Source organism: Colius striatus, chromosome 10 (assembly GCF_028858725.1).
Source record: "Colius striatus isolate bColStr4 chromosome 10, bColStr4.1.hap1, whole genome shotgun sequence".
In the NCBI taxonomy this organism is placed as follows: Eukaryota; Metazoa; Chordata; class Aves; order Coliiformes; family Coliidae; genus Colius; species Colius striatus.
Window position 1 is genome coordinate 27946776 of NC_084768.1, and position 21124 is coordinate 27967899.

The 21124-nt window shown below is 43.5% G+C and overlaps 1 protein-coding gene across 1 annotated transcript in view; it reads left to right on the forward strand.

Moving 5' to 3' along the window:
* The window catches only part of AGBL4 (AGBL carboxypeptidase 4), a 907448-nt gene extending 886933 nt beyond the window's left edge, over positions 1-20515 (forward strand). The window contains exon 14 of the mRNA XM_062004362.1: positions 20415-20515. Within this exon, the coding sequence (XP_061860346.1) occupies positions 20415-20515 (101 nt within the window). The remainder of the gene's footprint in view (positions 1-20414) is intronic.
* The last annotated feature ends 609 nt before the right edge of the window (positions 20516-21124 follow it).

Here is a 21124-nt window from a genome sequence, read left to right on the forward strand (position 1 = left end):
TTTAATCTATATGTACATAATGTATATACTGGTTCTCCAAAATTCAGGTTTTCCTGTTGCTATATGGGGACGTTCACCAGTGAGACTGGGTGTGATCAGTGTAAATCTCCTGTGCTTCAGTGGAAGGATCACTATGACATCCCAAAGAGGAAGGATCACTATGACGTCCCAAAGAGGAGGGCTCTGGTACAGATCAAAAACTGTCTGGGACAAGTAGGGCCTTGCTCACTTTACAGGCTGCCTATAAACTGATCCTCTTAAGGTTTTTTTGGAAAACGATTCCTTCAGGAATTAGTGCTAGTCCTTTTGCTGTCACCAACAGTTCTGTCTATGTGAAATAAATGGAGACAAAATACAATCACTCTCTCCAGCATTGCTCTTTTCTTGCTTTGTGCAGTACCTGCTAATTAAACAGTCTGTTTGTTACGTTTTGAAACGTGTTTGTGAAAAAAAAACCCAACCCACCAGGCTGACTGCAAAGACACAAAGCCTTACTGAGAGAGTCAGAGGCATGTGGCCCACTGGAGATTTTATCTTCTGAGTTTCAAAATTAAGATTCTCCTTCGCCATGGGAGTGCAGAAGGTCATACCCAGCACTTGAGTTGGAGATGGCTGACCCCGAAAATAACACTATAAGGCAGGAAGGGTCTCGAGCTACTGGCAGACCAGTGGCAGGGTTAACACCTGTGAAAGATTCTCTGCCCTGTGCTGGCTCCAAAGTCTACAACAGATATTTCTTTTCAAGTAATTACTACCTGGTTCTAAAGCCTGATCTAGAGCCTGCTGGAGGTGGAAAAAGGCTTCCCCCTGGGCTGGGATTTGGATTTCTTTGTCCTTTTGCTCAGAAGTGCATACTGGAGTGTTCAAATAAAACAAACAAAAAAAGGAGGTTGATCTCCAGTTAGGAAACAGAGACACTGTCCATTGTTGGCATCTCTGAGAATATTGCTGTATAGGGCAAAGTTAACTCTTATTGACAGCTACCAGCTCTCAAAGTGGTTTTTGGTAGTGCTGGGGATAGCCAAGAGAGCTAGGCAGGTTGGCACACCAGAAATGGTTATTGCTGCTTTTCTCTGAAGACTAACAAAAAAAACCAAGTTTTGAGTTTTAAAGAGAGTGTTAAAACAGAATTGGACAGCAGCCCCGTACAGATTCTGTGTTTACACACATTTAGCAAAGCCAGAGGTTGTGACCTGAGGTCCCTGGAAGCTGATGAGAGGGCAGCTTGCCTTGGGGAGCGCTGCTCTGCTCCTGCAGTTACAGAAATCTGTGGATGAGGTGAAAGGAAAAGGATCAAACGTGTTTACGCTTAAATCCGTGATCCCTGAGTGGAGGTTATACAAACATCCAAGAGTATAAAACTGCAGAGGATCTATGTACTTACTAAAGTAGAAGAGGGGACAGTTTTGTATCGAGAGGAATAATAGTTCAAACAAACCCGTATTTTCCCTAAAAATATCATCCACCCTCCTCTAGATGCTATTGCTGGGTAAGTCTTGCCTTGAAATCCTTCAGAGAGGCATCCTCAGGAAGGGCTCCTTAGGAGGCTGTCCTGCCTTCCTGAAAGCACAGACCTGTCCTTTCTGGTTTTTGCAGTGGGCTAAGAGAGAAAAAGGGTGTAGTTTCTGCCTGACACTTTCATCTAACCTGAGGATATTCTTGGATATAACTGAGTTTTGAAACATTTTGATCATAAAAATTAAATGAAGGTGGGGGCTAAATCTTATTTCCCACTGTTCCTGCTCTCGCTCATCTCTGACACCAGCATTTGATGTATATAATCAGCTGATCCATGCTGGAAAGGTTAGAAGTGAAGGATGTTCCTGTCTGTTGCAGATTAGCAAAACGTTTGAGTAGCTTTGGCCTTATGAGACTTGAGGTAAATTGGCTTAGCCCACATAAGTGCAGCCTCACAGTTTGCTGGCCAGGTTATAGCCATGGATGGAGAAGAAGTTTCTTTTGGTTCAAGTTTTGCTGTATAGGCTTGAAAGGAAACTAAAGCACGGGGTAGATTTTAAACTGCAGAGTGCCAAAATATCTTTAGGTTTTGGCAAGTCATTTGTCAAAATCAAGTTACTACATAGGATTTCTGTCATCTTGCACTGCAGAGATCTCATACAACTACAAATTCTCTCAAGTTTTTCCTCAATCTTGAGCTCCCAGGTACAGGATTAAGCTGAAGGTTGATTTCAGTGCCAGGATCTTGCTGGCCATGCATGGTATGGAGATCAGAGGCAGGTTCATACTGCAGACTTGAATCCAGCTCTTTTCATCCCTTCTCCTCAGCAGCCCCGTTTCTATTCCTTACATAGCTAGACATAGACTCTCAAAAAAAAGCACTTTATAAGATGCCCATGATCTCCCCTAAACCATGGACTGTGGCTTTTTTTTTTTCCTTTCAGTTATTACAGGTTTTGTAAGACATAACTGTGAGTTTGCCCAGGGGTGTGTTCAGTTGCTCCAGGCTATCTGGATGTGCAGACTCTGTCAGGATTTGATGGTCAAATGACTGTGTGTCATTTAAAAGGTGGCTTCTCCTGACTTGCCATCTGTCTCCAAACTGATCTTGCTGGGCCCTCAGCTGTAGATGGATTGCCTCAACACACCACAGCAACTCGTACTTTTCCCTTGGCAAGTGCCTGTAGTAAGAGTCAAGAAGAACAACTTTGACTTATGTGGAAGCAAAACCTCAAGGAGGTAGACAAAAGTGGGAAGTATTCACTCAAGCTGCAGACGTCTTCTAGGCTCAATTGATGACCTTGCTTCACCAGTTCCATTTTGATCCTTCTGAGAAACCCATCCTATATCCCTGCGTCCTAAATTCAGTCTCCACTACATCCTCTGTAGTTAGATTACCACAGGAGTTAAGCAGTTCTAGTTAGCACAGGTTTCCTCACAGTGATTTGTGGGTTTTGGTTTATAGCATTTGTCCTTTGTTCTCAGAGTATTATGCTCTAGCTTGTGGGCTATTCAGAAGGGCTGCCTTTATTTTCTTTTGAGACATTCATCAAATTAACTGATATTGATGCATCTTTTACTCTTCCACACGCAGAGGATGGGAAGAGTAGCAGGGTTTTGCTAGGAATAAATGTGCTATTAATATCCTTTCAGCCTGAAAGGTATAAAACACCTGTCATCAATTCCTGATGATGACAGGCAGATTCACAATCAAATTTGCGCATTATTATTATCATGGGGAAACTGAGTCAGAGACATTACAGACAGTATTTTATGTATAAGATCTGGCTGTCTTTTTAAGGGCCTTCATTTGGCTTTAGGAACCAAGGTTGATATCTGAATATGTTGGTTTCCTCTGTCATTACTTGATAGCAAGTTGGATGATCTGGGCACAAAAGCAGGGTGTCTCAGCTCCCAGTCCTGTGTTTTGCCTATTGTGGTGACTCCCAACTCATGATGTTTCACGGAAATCATCCTTCTCCACCATGCCTCAGTTTCCCTGCTTGTAAAATAAGGAGTATGCTCAGTTTGGAGAGAGGGTACAGAAGCAGCAAGTAACTTAAGTCTGGATGGTGAAGCAGCAAAACATGAAGGTGCCTCTAGTTACTGGCTGTGCAGACTGCATAACCTTTGCTGTTAAGCGTGCCACAGAATGTGCTCCTTAACAAAGCTCCAGAGAGTCTGCCTGCAAAGCTTTCTATCACCTGGACCCTGTGAGATCTGATCCGTCTCCAGGCAAGATCCTCATCACTCACTGAGCTTTTAATTCCTTAGAGCGGCAGAAGAGACAATATTCAGCAGCTGGTTATTTCTTCTTTTCCCTCAGTCCCTCACACAGAGTGTCAGTTTAAAAAAAAAAAATGGCAGAGAACTGGCCATTAGCAAGGAAAACAGTTTAGGGAAGAGACGAAATAAAAATGCAATCAATTATCTCTCGCTGTGCCCAGGTGTGTGGGTGCAGTCAATTTTCAAAGTCATCGAGAATTTTAGATGAGAAAAGGGAAGCTGTTCATGGCAAATTGCAAGTGTTGGGGGAAGGGGGAGGAAGAAGGAGAGAGAAAGCAGAGAGGGGAGAGAAGGAGAGATTAATTTCCCTCTTGAGTGAGAAGTGTGTTTGAGACAGACAGATGGGCTGTAAATACTCCAAACCAAGGACAGGAGCTGAGACAAGGGAGAGGCTGGTGATTGAAGTGTGACTGTGATGGAGGTAGTACATTTCCTGGCCAAGGTGACTGGTTTTGTTCTGAAAAGGGGAGATTTCTGAGATGTGGCTGCCGCACTTCACATCAACCTGGACCAGGACAGCATATTCAGACTTGATAAGTGATATCCAGGTCCCAGTGGGGTTTTCCTGAAGGGTCAGCTTCAACTGCCTGCCTTGTAAGGGAAGTCTGAAGAGGGAGAGGGGAGGGGAAGAAAGAAAAAAGGGAAGGGGGGCTGGGGAAAGGAAGGAAGGAAGAAAGAGAGAAAGACGTCGTTCTTTCCTCGTTAAAATTATTGAGCTGTCTACAAGTGGTGAGCGAGGGGACCATGTGACCGGCAGTTAATCACATTGCTGTGAAATGTGACTGCTGCTGATAATAGGATCTTTCCTTCAGTAGAATTTCTGTTTCAGAAGTAGTGATTTTCACAAAGAAAAGAGGTTGAGGGAGATATCGTTTCAGATCTAACAGAGCCTGTGTATGTTTTCTTTAGGGAGAAAAAAGCCCTCCTTTTTCCATCCGGCATTCCTGTTTGTATTATTATTGTCATCAGCAATTCTTCATTTTCACAGCCCAAGCTCACTGAGCACAAATGTAACCCAGCTCCAGCCTGTCTGCTAGCAGATTAGTTCCCATTTAGTCATAAAGTTAACCAACCTTGTTCCAATCAATTAATCCCTAGAACCCTTAATTTACTGATGCCCCAGTCTATGCTGGCCATTGAAAAGATGAACGTCCTACCTCAAAATGAACTGGTCTGTCTTTCCTTCGAGATGCAGGAACTATAAGATGATGGTGGTAAATAAGCATTTAGGAATCCCTTCTGTACAATCAAAGGCAACAGCAGCACAGAGAAAAATAAAAGAGATTTTAGCATGCATGAAAAACAGTGCAATAAATTAATCAGACTCTCGGGACGGGAATATAGCAGGGTTGTGGAGCCACTGTGGACTCGGTTGAGTTGACTCCTTCTGTCATAAATTGATCTAATGCATATCAGGTTACTGCAGTAGTCACAGCCAAGTGAAAGGGTGTTGATCTAGGTGCCTTCCCACCTTCAGATTTTGCTGGCCAGAATCTCTTCAGTCCTTTTTGAGGAGCCTGAATTACTTTCACTGTTGTTCTCTGGGTTTTTACTGGATTTATCTGGTAACCCGACATGAAACTTCTCTAAAGCACACTGAAATAGGTAGGTGTCTCTCTGTAGGTTTCCCTGCCTTGTAGATCAGGTGTTGCTAAAGCAGATGCTTTAGTCAGAACTGATTAGAGTTGATCTGGTGCACAAGAGAGAAAAAAATTGTAGCAATGAAAGCATTGAAATACTGAGGCTGTTTCCAGTCTGCAAAGAACCTGTTGTTAATTTTCTCTCCACATTTTAAGTTGCAGTTGTTACTAACATATGTTTTCTTCTGAAAAGCCCCAATTTGGAAAACAAAAAGCCCCTGTAATTGTTTTGATATTAGAAACAAAATACATTTTTAAAAACCTCAAATTTCAGTCAACTCAAGTGTTTCTGGAAAAGCAAAAAAGTGCTGGTTGAGATGCTCAGAAGGGCCTAAATAAAGGCCGTGTCTTGTGCACTTTCAGCAACAAGGCACACAATGGCTCCTCTGACAGCTTCTGCCTTCTCTGATCAGTCTGGCATACTCTGCCTGACAAATGATCTGCAAATAGATCCATGTTTTCTCAGCTACATCAGCTGAAAATTACTTTGCCAAGCAATTCTTGGGTGGTTGTTCAATTGCAAGCCCTTCTTCATGGGAGCTACGTTTTGACAGGCTATCTGCTTCAAGTGGGCTCTCCTCACTCGCCCATGGGTTTGTTTCCTTGTGCCTGAATGGGCTGAACGTGGGTGAGACATCACATTGTGGTTTGTGAGAGGTGAGCCAGCAAAATGCTTATTTCTTGCAGACTCTGAGAAAAGCAATGTACAGGAAGCATAAATGTATCTGGAGCAAAGGGATTCTCTCGTAGAAGATCTTTGGGGAAATACTTTTGATGCTATGCTCTCCTTGTGTCTCCTCTCATGCAAAAATCAGCTCCACCAAGGACAAACATGTTCTTATGGACCAAGTGAGGAAATGTTTCTCTCCTTGTTTCTGCTGTTGTGTTTCCTTGGTGGGGTTGCAAACATCACACTTTTTAGAGGGCTTTTTTAAGCACTTTGGTTTTAATCTACCAATGGCAGAACCTGCAAGCATTTGGAAAGTTTTTACTATAGGAATGTATTGTTTCATGTGTTGTTGTGACCAGCTCTTTATGCCTCTTGAGTTCTGCATTAATATTTGCATTTGGGAACATCACTTAAAAGAACGTGCTGAAGTAAATGTGGATTCCTGGCTCTCTACATAATGTTGTGCCTGTGCGACATTCCTTTTGGTTCTTGGTGGGCTTTCCTGGCAACAGAGAAGGGATATTGATCTGGAAAATGGCTGAGCTGTGTTTGTCCATTCTGTGCTCAAGCTAATTGGGACAGTTAACTGATCTACTCAGCTCAAGGACAGCACCTTGCTGAGGTAGCTATAACTGCTTCTCTTAGCAGGAGAAGGGTTTCTTCACTTCAAGTGTATCTTATATTCTTCCTTTGAACACTGGCTAGTGACAAAGACGGGCTGTTGGAGTAGGTTAGGTTTCATCTGATCTGGTTTGGTATTTCTTGTGAAAGAATTCTTTTCTCCTGCTCCCCATGGGATTTTTCTAGACAGGCCAGAAATTCCATATCCTTTCTGCTTTCTCTGTTCTCTGTCTGCTAGAATAGCTCAGGTGTATTTCTCTGCTAGCTGCTTCAGCCCCTGCAAAGTCATACACAGAGCAAGAACCAATTTCCCATACCTTCTTACTGAACTAAATGGTTCTCCCAGAATGCAGTCCTAAACACACCGACTCTCCCGCCTGTTGCCAGGCCCTTACAGTGTGGTCCAGCTGCCTTTCCTTCAGCTTTCAGCACGCTCAAGAAAGGCCTAGGGGCCTTATTTGAATGCCATTCAAGATGCATAGTTCTGCCTCATTTCCAGCCTCACAGCTTCATTCTCTAACCTGTCGTCCCTCGTCTCCCGTTCCTGTACCCTACAGCGCTGCAGCCCCGCTTGCATATGCTTCTTGCTTCCCCTTGATTGCTTTTTGCACTCCCTCCTTTTGCCCACACTGGCTTGCTTTTGCAGGCACTGCATTTATTGCTCGCTGGCAAACGCAAGCGCTTGGACATACATTCAATTATCTTTGAACAATTTCCGTTTACTCTGGTTTTGCTTTTTCCCCTTTCAGTTTCACTGAACGCTGCCTGTGTTTTCTCAGAGCTTTTTCAGCTGCAACACAGACTGCTTCTGTTCTCTCTGCTTTACTTCTGCTTTTTTTCCCCTTTCTTCCCACATTTTCCGTGTTTTCATTAAGCTCCCTCACTAAACCCTGGTGACCATTTCTCCACTGCTGCCCTTTCTGTACATTTGCACAGGGAAGGGACTAAGTTTAACCTCAGTATGTTAAATGCTCCCTTCACCTGGAAGAAAAGCAATGGGATTTTATCTACTCCCCCACAACAAAATGTCTATTTGATGTACAGTAATCTCCCCCTCCCTTGTGGTGCCAGTCTTACCTGTTTTTCCATTAAAATTTGACTTATGCTTTACTTTTACAACAATGGGGTGCACTGTGGAAATGATAAAGGGTCACTTGGGCTTACTGTTCAGGTGAAGGTGTGCTTTTGATCTTTAGATCAGTTCTCAAGTACGTAATCTTCCCGGAAAGCTTGCCTACACTCAGGGTTGTTTCTTTCCATTGCTTGTTCTCCCTTTTCTCCAGCTAGTAAAATACGACTGTATTTGAAACAACTCTTTCATAACATCTCTTATGTTTTGGTGAGAGAGATATTTCGATTTGATATCCACAAAGAGATGGGATATTGCAAAAAAAAAGGAAGGTGATTTGATTGTCCATCTCTGAAATCACCCAGACTGGGTGACTTTGTGGTAGAATTGCGTTGGTCAAAATCTTCAGGAGCTGGGAAATATCTGTAGCACAGAGGTACTCAGGCTATTCTTAGACAAGCTGGCTTAAGCATAGGAGAAACAGCATGAGGTGAGTTGTTCAGACAGGATGCTATAGTTTGGGGGCTTCTAATGGGTTTAGGTAGCACTGTAATACACCACAGTTTCTTCTGTGACTGCAGCACAGAGATATCATGCTGTTACTGAGCAAAGGACTCTGACTTAATCAAATTCTCGTCCTCTGGATAAGAACCTGTGGAGACATCCAAAATATGAGATCTATGAAATCCATAAAGGAAAGATGGCAGAGGATGATCTACCACCATGTGAACATGAGCCACTTGTCTGAGCTGTCCTTCTCCACAACTCCATTAGCAACATCAACTAACTACGGGAGCTATCATGATGGTATCTCCTATAAGTACTTTTCTTCCACTCACTCACCCCAACACTTTGTAGTTCCTAATCAGCACAGCCACGAGACAGAGGCCTTTAACCTTTCTCCTATAAGTACTTGGGTGTCGCTTACTTATTGGGCATGGAGCTAATTGAAGGGTAGTTAATGCCATCAAGCATTGGGATGTATTTATATTTTTAACTACATGTAAGTGATTATCAACATTATAAATAATTACAGTCTGCCTCCCAGCCCCTCTGCTCCATTCCACCCTGCTAATTGCAATGCTTAGATCTCAATGAGCTCATTATGTTTTGTCGATATTCAGCTCCTTGGCTTGCTCACTTAGTAGGGACCAGGGGGACGCAAATGGGAGCTAAGGATTGAAAATGCCAAGCTCCTAGGGACTCGAGTTAGCGATCATCGCTGCTTCGTCTCTGTGCACAATTTATTCAGCACTCCACCTTCCCTAATAAATTACAGGTCCCTCAAAGGGAAGCTTTGCCAAGGGATGGGCAATTGCCTTACTCGCAGGGGAGCCCGTTCGGTGCGGTATTGAGCTTCTTTGACATCTGGTCCTTGTAGAATTGGATCCCTCCTGCCCTTCCCCTCCACCCATCCCTTCCCACCTCTTTTGGGAAGCATTAACCTTTTCAATGTGATGTATGCGAAAGGGCGACAGTCGGCAGTGGCAGTTCCTAATGGATTCTGTTTGCTTGGTTGTTTGTTTGTCTGAACTGCCTGCAATGCTGTCCAGACCTCTTGGAAAAGCAGGCCAGAGTGCAACCAAGATTTTAATTAGCAGCAAAAGGCAGAGAGGCTTTTAAAGAACAGTGTTTGAATTTAGAAGTAGGGAGCAGATGAATGTGGGGCAGAGGACTTGGGATTCAGTCCAGCTGAAGACAGTAGCACATAGTGCCTTTAAGGAGGAGCTGAATTTTCAATCACAGGCCACAGTGGGGAGAGGTGAGATGGTTATGGTCATTTTCTGTGGCTTGAAGGCTACAAAGGGGTGAATTTGTGCCTCTTACTCTTCTTCCCAGTAGGGCAAAAGAAGTGGAGTCTTGTCGTATCTGCCTTGCCAAGGACTGAGGAAAAACCCCAGTGGAGAGTGCTAGTATAGAAAAACAGCTGAACCTAAAGAACTGACTTACAAGGGCAACCCTTTACCCACCTCTCTGTCCTGAAACAGGATCGGTTCTACTTTCCCCTTTGCTGATAGCTGTTTTCCTAATTCTGTCCTAAGATGGGGATGCCACAGCTGATATCCCATCAGTAGAGTCAGAAAAAAAATATCCTGTTCTACAGCAGTCTTTACTTATTTGTACAATCTTGTCTCTTCACTATTCTGTTGTCCAGAGTCCACAAATCTTTTCAGTGGTCCCTTCCAACCCTACCATCCTATGATTCTTCTTCCTGGAAGTCCTTTCTGCGCTTCCAAACATAATTTCCAAAGCATTTAAAGTGCCTAGACATTTATGAAATTAAACTAACTTCAGGAGTGGCAGTTTAACTCAACTTTGTGATTCTACAACCAAAAGCTGCTTCTCCAGGAGCTGCCTCCTCCAATGACAGGAGTTGGTGGACCTGAAGCTCTGACATCCAGCTTTGCAGTGACCAGAGATGGCTGCTCAGTGAAGAGAGTCTGTCGGCTGCAGCAAACATTCTTTGGCATCCACGGGTAAATATTCCCTGGTGATTCAATGTGAATACCAGCGTCAGAAGTGGATCTGAGAAGAAGGAACTCTCTCCAGTTCATGCAAATTTGGTGCTGCTGTGTCACTTGAGCTGTGGATCCGTATGAATTCTTGCAGGAGGATCTTGGAAATTGTGAACAGAGGCAATCAGGGCTCCTGGAATTGATTCTTGTTAGTAATGTGGAGATCCAGATAGGTAACACAAGCAGACAGTGAGATGACACCAACAGCAGGGTGGAATGTGGCCTCAAAAAGAAAGTCATATATAAGAATTAGGTTTACAAATAACCAAACAATTGTCAAAATAACCCCAAACAGACAACCTCCTATACCAGTTATCTTTATCTACTGGGACTGTTATTCAGTCCAGCCCCTCATTTTGTTGAACAAGTGTTGTGCCAAAGCAAGCAGCATTACAGTAGGCACACTTCGCCTCTGTTAGTCTGAAGGGGATCTTTATAGTGACAAGTGACACTGTAGAAAATGGAGAGATATGAAGTTGCTGTTTAGGTTGCAGGTTAAGTTATGGTCAGAAGCGTGTAATGAAAACTCTTTTCACCAGGCAAAGCAGTGACTTTCACCACCAGTTAAGGCTGAATCCCCTCACAAGCATTTGCTTTGAGATGCTCCTTTTACTAATCGAGGGCCACTCCTACAATGACTGTACAGCAGTGTACCTCCAGCAAAGTTGACTGTTGTTTCAATGACAGGACTTGAGGAACCTGAAGTTTGGCAATGGTTTGCTCCCACCCCAGAGAAATGAAAGGAAGAGACAGGCAGTGGAGAAGGGGAGAGATGCAGACCTTTCCAGCATCTTTATCCAGATACAGACCCACTGCTGCCAGCAGTTCTTCCCTGAGGGACAAGATGTAGGAAAAGGAGCCAGCTTGAGTGAGCAGCTTTTTTAAACAAGGGCTTTGTGACAGCAGTCAGAGGAGTGTTGTTTGTGGCAGAGACTATATATAACTATATTTGTGTGTGGGTAGATTAAATATATATATGTGTAGTGCCTTATCACTGCATTCCAGCTTGAATTTAAAACACAAAGGAAAAATCAAAGGTTTTAAAAAAAGCTAAATTTATCTGGGAGAGGGAATTGTAATAGCAAAGAGGCAATTAATTGAGAGTGGGGTGGAGATTATAGTAATATTTTACTCCTTCCCTACAAAGACAAAAATAGCATTAGTTTCTCTGCCTACTAGTAACAGCTCTAATTCTCTCCTTCCTGTTCACCAGTGACCCTCTGGAGCAATTACCTACAGATGAAGTGTGTCCAGCTGATGTGAAGAGAACATTGGCTCATGTGTGTCCCTGCTCTGGGGAGGAAGCCCTCCTACAGCAGAAAGCCTGAGTGTGGCATTAACCCTTTAGGCTGAGTCAGCAATACAGGCAGAGATGAGATCTTGGCATTCACAAGCTGATGCTCCTTCGTTCTCATTTTATTTAACTCTGGTTGTCCCCTCATCCCTTAATGCCACTCTAAGCAAAGCACCCAAAGACAGCCTCATCATTGTTTTACTCCTTGAGTTGGACCCGTTCTGCCACCCTAGCCCAGCCTGGTCCTTGCAGAGAGTTCAGCTGCCCTGTCTCTGGTTTGGCCAAGCATAGTTCCCATTGCAAAACCAATTCCCAGATCTTCCTTGTGCTCTGACAGCCCTGGAAATGTGCCACTCCCAGCAGAGCTTTGTTGCCTGCAGCCTATACCACAGTGCCTTATTCTGAATCAATATTTGCAGATACTGGAGATAACTCAGGGAAAGAAATACATTAATGTAGCTGAAGAAACAAAGATAATGATATTTTTTCTTCTTTTTTTTCCCCTCCCTTCTTCCACAGAACAAAATCTTCTTTTCTTCTCCCTGTCATCCTCACGTCTACGATCTGCACTTAGCAGGGCTCCAGACTCTTGAGTTATTTCCCATTTTTCAATAAAGCCTTAAATCTTTTTTAAAAACTGCTTGTTTTAATTGAAAATTTTCAATCAATCAATTTGCCCCTTCTCTACCCTCTCACCTTCCTCCCTTCCCCCAAACAGACCCATTTGCAGTAAATAATGTGTAGCCAGACTTTCTGCTCTGCAGAAATAAATAATTCTGAATTTGCTGAATCCTGCCTGATCTCCCAGCTTTAAATCACCACACATTGTACTGAGCTCAGCCAAAATGTTGAACACGCTGAAGCATGACTATTACTTGGAGACTGTGAGTGTTTTTAAAGGTATAGCCTCTGAGGCCGTGATCCTTTCTCCTCCCAGGACAGTCTGAGAGACGAGCTAAGCCAGCTCTCAAGGATAATTTGTCTGTATCCAGCATTTTTCCAACTACAAATGCAGATATTACCTTGTCTTGAAGAGACTTATCAAAGACTGGTTGAAGGCAGGACAGATCCAGTAGGTCTTTGAGCAAGTCCTTAAGAAAAGAGGTATCTTGACTGAAACCATTTAATAGGCACTGTACTGAATCCTTTTTCACATGGGTAGGTTCTAAGGTAGCTTCCAGGAGGCCTTCTGCATCTGCTCAAACACTGAAGAGCAAATGCCCATGATCCACACTTGGACATAGAAGAGCCTGGGGTATCCCAGCCAGGGGAGGAAAATCCTCCAAAATCATTGTGAGCCTTGCAATCTCTGTCAGCATTCTGCATTTCTCTTTATCTTTCCTCTATTCAAAAACTTTAAAACCAGTTATATGCTGGTTTGTGCCACTATGGAAAGCAATCTTCTTCTTAACCCCTCATGTTCCTTCAATGTAATTTCTCAATTCCCCATCTTTCTTATCTAATAGCATTTCTTAATTTCCTCCTTTTAGGATTGCTCTCACCAAAGCTATTGACTATGCCTTGTCTGAAAACGCAAGCTGCAGCTAAAGAGGGAAAATGCAGCATGCAACAGACTACTGATGCCTAGTTATGGTTTATATAACTCATGAGCTTCCAACAATTTAGAGATGAAAAATGGTTTATCCACGCTTTGGCATGTTGAAACATTCTTTCTACTATTTATCTTGAAACTAATCTTTTTTTGGGTGGTGGTGAATGTTATGCACGAAGCTGTGAGTGGGAATGTCTGATGGGAACTGTCAGACATGGAACAATGGGCGTCATCGTGCTTCTGGGCTGAGATGTGAGGGACTAAAAGGATCCCCAAACAGTTTAGTTCACGATTTTCCAGTGTATTTTTAGGGTTTTAATTAGAATTGGAAAGTATTGCACTGTCCTTGCATTTCCAACCAAGCTGAAAACAGACTGTTTAGACTTAAGTTTTCATGCTACTTTTCCCTCGTGCATTTGCAAACCTTCATCGGTGATAGGAGAAGATTGTGAAAGCCTGGATTTTCACTTGGAAATGGCTTCCCCTCTCCTCATCCCTTTTCAGCATATCAGAGAGAATCAGCTCTGTAATTTTCATTGACTGTGTAAAGAGCTGAGGTCAGCTAATCCACAAGGACTCTTTCCCAGATTTGGCACGTGACCAGAATTAAACAGTAGCAAAGATCAGAAACGTTAAAATCACAAGAAGAGAGTCACCCTTGTGTTTTCCCAGTACTGTAAATAAAGATCTGTCAGACTCTAATATGAGACCAGGAAATGCAGGCCCAAATTGATTTTGGGACAATTTTATAGAAGCTGTTATAATCAGGGTTTAAGTATACAATTTTTAAAGTATACCAACAGACAGAGCAATGCTGATGCAGTATTTTAATGACTTAAAATATACAGTCCTGAAATTCACCCTTTCTGGCTTTTTGTTTTTCACCTGTGAGCATTGCTCTGACTTCTGTCCCTTAAATAACCTCAATAGGTGTCAGTGCTGCTAAGACATTAAATAAACCATTTTCTTTTGGTTCTTTTATAGTTTAGGCCAGATTACCATTTACAGGAGGGTCCATTTCCATCTCCTGCTGCTGTAGAGGGATAATAAGACGAATAAACTCTAACTTACATGGAGCAATGTGAAGATAGCATTAGGACAATGGAGCAGCAGTCAGAGGTGTCCCTGCAAAATCTTGTTCATAGTGCTGGCAAAAGGCATGTGGATTCAGAGGTCAAGATGTGCAGTGGCCCTGTTGTGTTTCCAGCACCAGTCTGGCAGTGTCTGAGACATCTTGCTCCTCTCTGTTTCTGCATTTGCTCTGGCCAGACTGATTTTCCTATCCCTGTCTGCGTGTCCTTTGATGGCAGCATCCTAGCAGGGTCAGGAGTACTTGGCTCTGTCCTGCTCTAGCTCCCATGTATCACCTCTACATTCTTGCCTTTCCTCACTCTATCTCGAGTTCTCTCTGTTCCTTATGTCCAGGTCTTAGCTGGGATCTGCCTGTTTCAGTTTAGCTCACAAAAAAGGCAGAGGCAATAGCTGATATTAACACGAGTTGGTGGGAAGTGCAGTGTGGTCCTTGTGGCACAGTCCCTCTGGCAAAGATAAAACAGCACTTTCCAAGATACCTGTTCTCCAATCTCCTCTTTCAGAGGAGGAGAGAAAATTACAGGCCTCTGATTACCCAGGGAGAAGAGCACACAACTTCCATCTTGGTAATTTCTTCCACCACAATCAAGCATTTCAGGAAAAGAGCCTGAAAGCCTGAAATAGTCAGTCAGGGATGTGTCTGCCTGGTTCCTTTCCTGAGAGCACACAAGAGGAATAAAAATAAAGACTCATCATTGCTGTTACATTTTGTTACTGAAAGCACCTGTTCCATTTGGGATCAGGAACTGAGGCTGTTGGGAATGGAAATACTTTACTTGGGGAAAGTCCCTTTGCTATTTGCTGGCTGGCTGTGTTCAGACCATCGATAGATTTTAAGGCTTGGTGATCTGGTTGCATTTCTCTAGCTTGACCTGCTGAGTATCATAAGAGGGTGTCACCAGTTAATTCCCACATGGAACCTCATTCTTACACTGGAGCTATGAAGAGCCCTGTTCTCGTTGGAAGTGGCAGGCTCTCCCCAGAAAGCATGCCCACATACACCAGGAAGCCCTGCAGAACCAACAGCCTGAACCTTTAGTGCCTACCTTGCCTGGTCCTGTTTTCACCAAAGTCAGCAGGGTGGACAGGGTAAGTCTTTTCCCCTCCCTACACTCATTTTAAAAGCTTCCTCCTTTGATAATGATTTTGAAATACGTAATCAGGTGTGCTAGGCATTCTAAACCTTGTTTCTCTAGAGTGACAGTCTCAGAGAAGGATGCATCACCAGCACCCAGACTTGCAGTGTGCTAAATGCTGGTTAGAAGCCACAGAATAACCCCTTTTCCCCTCACCCTCCACCATCAATTCTCTATATTGCCCCAGTTATGCTCTGATTGAAGTGAGCCCCCCAATTAGCTGTGATAGGGGCAGCATCTCTTATTTATTAAAGAATAGTGTCCACCCTGTGAAATAAACCAAGTCACTAACTGGTGAAAACAGCTCTGCTAAAAGAGAGGACTAGTTCTGATCAGGATGGGCATGATAAAACATGGTGGTTTAAAGCCGTGTAATGCCATTTTCCATTAGAGCTCTTGTTTGAGTCAAGAAGGGATTTGATCCATCAATGGAAGCTGCTATAAACAGACAAGAAAACCTCATCCATATTTCTCATGAGATTGTATGAAGCTGACGATGTGCTAGCTGACCACAGTCATCTGGGACTATCCCACACAAAATAACCCTCTTTTCATAAATAACAGGATTGTTGTGGTGGCGGACTGAGATTTGCTGTAGCATTCAGTTTTGACAAACAAAGAGATGCTCCTGGTTTTTAATTTGAGTTATTAAAAAGATTCATCTTTCTCTTTGTGTCTCAGTTTCTTTCCCTTCTTCCCCCCCTCCCTATTTTTTATTAATTCCCCTCTGTCTGTCTTTAGGATAACTTAAAGCTGTTTCTCTGAAACAAAAGACTTGCGTCGATCTGGTCAGTGCTGCCTCTGGATTGAATGGCCGTGATTTCAAATCCTGTTTAAGACTAAACTTGGATGAATTCCATAAGCTAATAACCCAGCACAGTGTTTCAAATTGATGGCAGTGCCGTCCTCTAGATGAGACATAAAAACAGAGATCCAATCTGCTTGGCAGAGACCCCACAGGACTTATCAAAGATGAGTGGGAGCTGCCAACTGTTTTGTCCTTGTCAAATCCTTACCTCCACCATGGCTTCTCTTCCTGTTCCAAAGCAATGACACTGGACCTTATGAAAATGAGATGGTGAGCTTGAAGGAGCCATCCTTTTTTTATGTATTTAAAGCAGTTTGTAGTGTCTGGCAAAAGGGGGAAAGAGAGATAATCCATTCACTTGAAAGTGGAATGACCCTGAATTTCAAAAAGCAAAACAGAAGCGAGTGAATGGTGCCACCATGCTCTGCAGCAGTGACACTATTAAATGATCAGTGAGCTATTAAAGCAGCAACAGTTAGTACCTCCCCTAATGACTTGTACTGCTAACTGGTTTCCAAATTGAGATTTTTATTGCCTCCATGTACAGACAGAACAAGGCTGTGTCTGTGCTTCTAGAGACTCCAGACTGTTCACAGTAGGATCGACAAATCTTCTCAGTTGAAAACTAGCGATGGCTCATGAGATTCCCAACTCCTCTGTATTCTTTCCTTCCCAGGGCTGGAAGCTTTGGGGTGTATGGCATGGTAGGGATCATAAATACAGAGGATTTTTCAGGAAGCCCAGCACGATTCTTGATCTTCCTAACATCTGTGAAATTTGGCAGAGCTGTGAGTAAACAGGCTGTCCTGAAATCTCCCCAAAACTACTGCTGCCATTCAGAGAGTGAATGCTGTGAGAGCAGCATTGGCACGAGAAGCCTTGGACATGCTGGTTTCTACTCTCAGGTAGAAGTACAGAATGTGGAGGAATGAGTCTAAAGAGGAGGGAGAAGAAACAGAATTGTGGACACTAAGGGGAGGTGAAGATTCACCCAGGTCTTTCCACTGTGACTCTCCCAAATGGATTTCTGTCTTGTACAAGCTGAGCTCCCATGATAGGAACAGCTGGGAAATGGCCTTCTGTCAAGTGCAATTCAAAGCAGGTAGGGAGCTTCTGTGGCAATATGTGATTGCGGTATATGTGATTGCAGAAAGGAAGCTGGTTAAAAAACACACAAACCAATATCCCAGTCAAAGTGGGTTCTCGGTCTAGTCTCAGTTATTTATGTGCTTGTGATATATTATAGGCCAAAGTGGAATCTGGGTTTTCTGTGCACCTGAAAGATATGCAAATATTATTGCTTTGGCTTGCTTTTCTCTGTCAGTTCTGCAGCCTGCACTTGCTGAGTGAGTCAGGCCATTTCTTGCCCAGGCCAGGCAGTCCCAGGGAGAGAGTTACTGCTGTTTCTGCTTTTATGTATCAGGTGCCTGATTTCCATGACAGAAACTGCTCATCCTTTGCAAAGGCAGCAGGCAGAGCAGAGGGGGTAGAATGGCTTAAGAGACTGGTATTAGAACATGCACATTTTTTATCCCATGCTGGTTCGAGTTTCTCTCCATCAATGCTGACTGTAAGTTGTAACCATTCTGTGACTTTTCTATGGCTGCATGTGGCATAGGTTTGCATTTCCAGTTTCTTCAGAGTGTTTGTCTTGTGTTACCTTTCCTGGTAATCTTTAGCAAACAAGAATACTGTGTGTGCTGCAAAACATGTTAAGAAATGCAGAAAAATGGAGTGCAGTGGCCTTAGGGGCATCTGGACTACCTTTCCCTAACTTCGTACAAGGTTAGTTAGACCTAAACCATTCCTGTCCTAAACCATTAACCTTTCCTTGAAGACCAGTGCTCTGGAGGTTTCCAGATGTGCTACGGTGGGTTATTCCTGTGGTTAACTGCCCATGCCTTTAGAAAGCTGTTCCTGAGACTCAGATTCAGTAGAAGAACTGGATTGCTCCAGGTCAGGGTTAAGGCAGAGTTGTAAGGCACCGCACAGGAGTTCACGTAGCCACTTCCTCGGCTGCACCCACTCTCATCTAAAGGCTTCCTCCTCCAGGACAGCAGGTCAGGTGTTTCCCACCATGCAAACACAAGCAATGTAGAGAGACAAAGAAAAAGGCAGCAGGGCCATTTCTGTCAGAGGGGCCTTCTGAGATTGGCACTGACAAAATGTCCTAGAGACTTTACTGAGTCCAATTACGACTTTAAGTCTTTAAAGTGCCAAGTAAATGAAAGACACTACAAGATCAAGCATGTTAGTCTTCTCAATCCCTTAAATGTCTGACATCCCTCTCCTCTTATTTCTTGCTTTCGCAGACTACTTTGAACTCTTAACCCCTTGCCACTGCTTTGAGTTCACACCTGCAGAAACCAAACCACTTCCAGCCATCCCCAAATTCCACTAACGATCGCAAAATACTTTCAAAGAAATGATGCCCTCCCTGAACTGATAAACTTGAAGCTGCCTCCAACTTCCTGAACTTCCATGCACGTACGGTTCGTGCGGTCTGTTGGCGCTTGGCAGGCTGCTGAGGAGCTTGCTGGGTAACTGCAGCAGCCCTGAAGCAGCCGGTGCTGCTTCACACAACCAGCTATCCCTGTCCATGCAGACAGCAGCCATGAGCACCAGCTGTTCAGGCTGTGCTGTTGGGCAGAAGAATATTGATGCCTGCAGTACGTGTGATACTAGGATCACAATGAGTGTATCGGGATGGATTCTGAAAGAGAAGGGATAGATCCATGTAACCACCCCCAGGCACAGCAGTGGGAACTGGGAAAGTGAGAGAGAAAAAGCAGTGTCAGGAATCGTCCTCAGCCACTAGAACTGTGAATGACTGCAGTGTTAGCAGAGCTGGTGGCTGGCTTTTTAAAAGACTGAGTCACATCATTTCAACCTGTCCTTTAAATAAATAAATAAACAAACAAACAAACAAGAGATCTCGCAGTGATGCCTGAACCTGATGTCTCATGCTCACTTGTTTTGATGTGCCTAATGTAAGTGGGCGGGTAATAAAAGCTTCATTTAGACACCAGCATCTTCACAGGCACTGCTGGAAGCCCCTGGGAAGCTGCACTTCTGCAATTTGTCTCTAATGGAAACATCAACAGAAAACTATTGATAAAGCAGAACATGCACGTATGCACACAAAACAACACAGCAAGAGTTTCTTTTCCTGGCCTGCTGGGTGTCAGGTGCAGGGGTGTATTTAGGTTGCTCAGGTTATGGACTCACCTCAATGACTGCATCAGCACTCCTGAAATGGCTGTTAATGATGACCATTTGGGGCAGTGGCCTGAGAAGTATGTGGCTATTGTAGTGTGAGTAGGCATCAGATCAAAACAGACAAGTAAAGGACTCCTCAGCCCCTTTAATACAGCTGTGGATAATGGCATGAACTGCATTTCTCCCAGCTAGACATAGGTGAGAAGCAGATGCTGTCAGACCTAGTGCTGACATTTCAGACGAGCAGGACATTCACCCCATGGACAGGTTGTGTAGGATATTATTTTTTCAATGCTTTTGCAGGTTAATCAGCTTCTTTTTAGGCAACTGAGTTTTCAGGAAGGTCTGGCACCTGGGCCTGTGAGGTCTCTGTGGCTGCTCTAATGTGCATCACCTGCCTAGTGTTGGGCTCTGGGTCAGCTGAAGGAGGAATAGTGAGAGAAGAACTGCTGACTTCCCTAAGGTAATCTATTGTCTTTCCATTTCACTGCTAAAGTCACCATTTCGGGTACTGAGTACAGCCCAGTTAAAGAAGGGCACATTTTTCTCAGGACAATATGGGAGTCACTGCTAAAGGTTTGGAGGGCTACAGCTTTAATCCTAGCCTTGAGTTTGTACAGTGGTCCATGGTTGATTCAAATCATGATATTGTTGACCTCCTTTCCTGGCTACAAGCACAGAAATGCTGCCTGTAACTAAGCATTTTTAGGTAATTATTTTCCCTGAATGTGGAATTTGGAAGGCCCCTTCTATCTAGTGTATTCCTTCATGACCACCACAGGAATCTGCAGCTAGGTACAGGAGGACAGGGAGATTGTGTCCTCCTGTCTGTGATTTTATGCAGCACCTTCCTGTGAAAAGAAGCAAAACAAGATGCCCCCCACTATATCTGCTTGCGTAAGTCACTTTGCCTGAAGCCTGAGCGCTGTGAGGTGGTTAATGTAAAACTTGCTCATGCATCAATCAGCAGTAATTTCACTTTAGACTCTGAGCTTTTTATTATTATTATTTTTAATCTTTCAAAAAAAAATCTCCTTAATTAAAACCTCACAGATATGAAGCTTGGAAGAAATGTGGCCAGGACGTTCTTGGATTACTACAGGCTGAACTCTTTGGTGGAGAGACCACTACCAGCTACTCCTAAGACTCGGTAGGTCAGAAAGCAATTTCTCTTGCTTTAGCAGAGCTGCTTTTTTTAATACCTTTCATGACTAAACTGCAGTGCTTCGGCGTTATGGCTTTATAATAAGCGTGCGAGTCTAACTGTGCTTATTTTATTGAAATTCCATTTGGAAATAAAGCATTTATGATCAGGAAAGATAGCTGGTTTATGTCTGAAAAAATATTCAGAGGATTTTGGAGATATCGATATCTTTCCTGAATTCTGTCTGCTGTACACCAATCTCACACCAGTATCTTTAATGGACTTACCCTTCATTTATCTCCTTAGAGTGAGAAGAGAGTCAGACCCACTTTATTTTGAAAAGTTTTAATTCTGGAAGTGAAAACTTTTGCAATGCTTCAGGAAATTACTGGCAAGCCTGTGCTAAAGGCAGAGTCCTTCATCTCCCTTTGGACCTGCTGCCATGCTGGCAACTCCACAACAGGTTCCTTGTGCCAGTCCAACTAGGACTCTTTATCTGGGGATCACCTCTCACCCTAAGTCCTTACTTCAGCTTTGGTACCTGTTCAGTGGATGTTTGTCCACAAGGAAGTCTTTCTAGGCATGAAGGCAAGCACTGGTGAGCAGTGCATAAAGATGT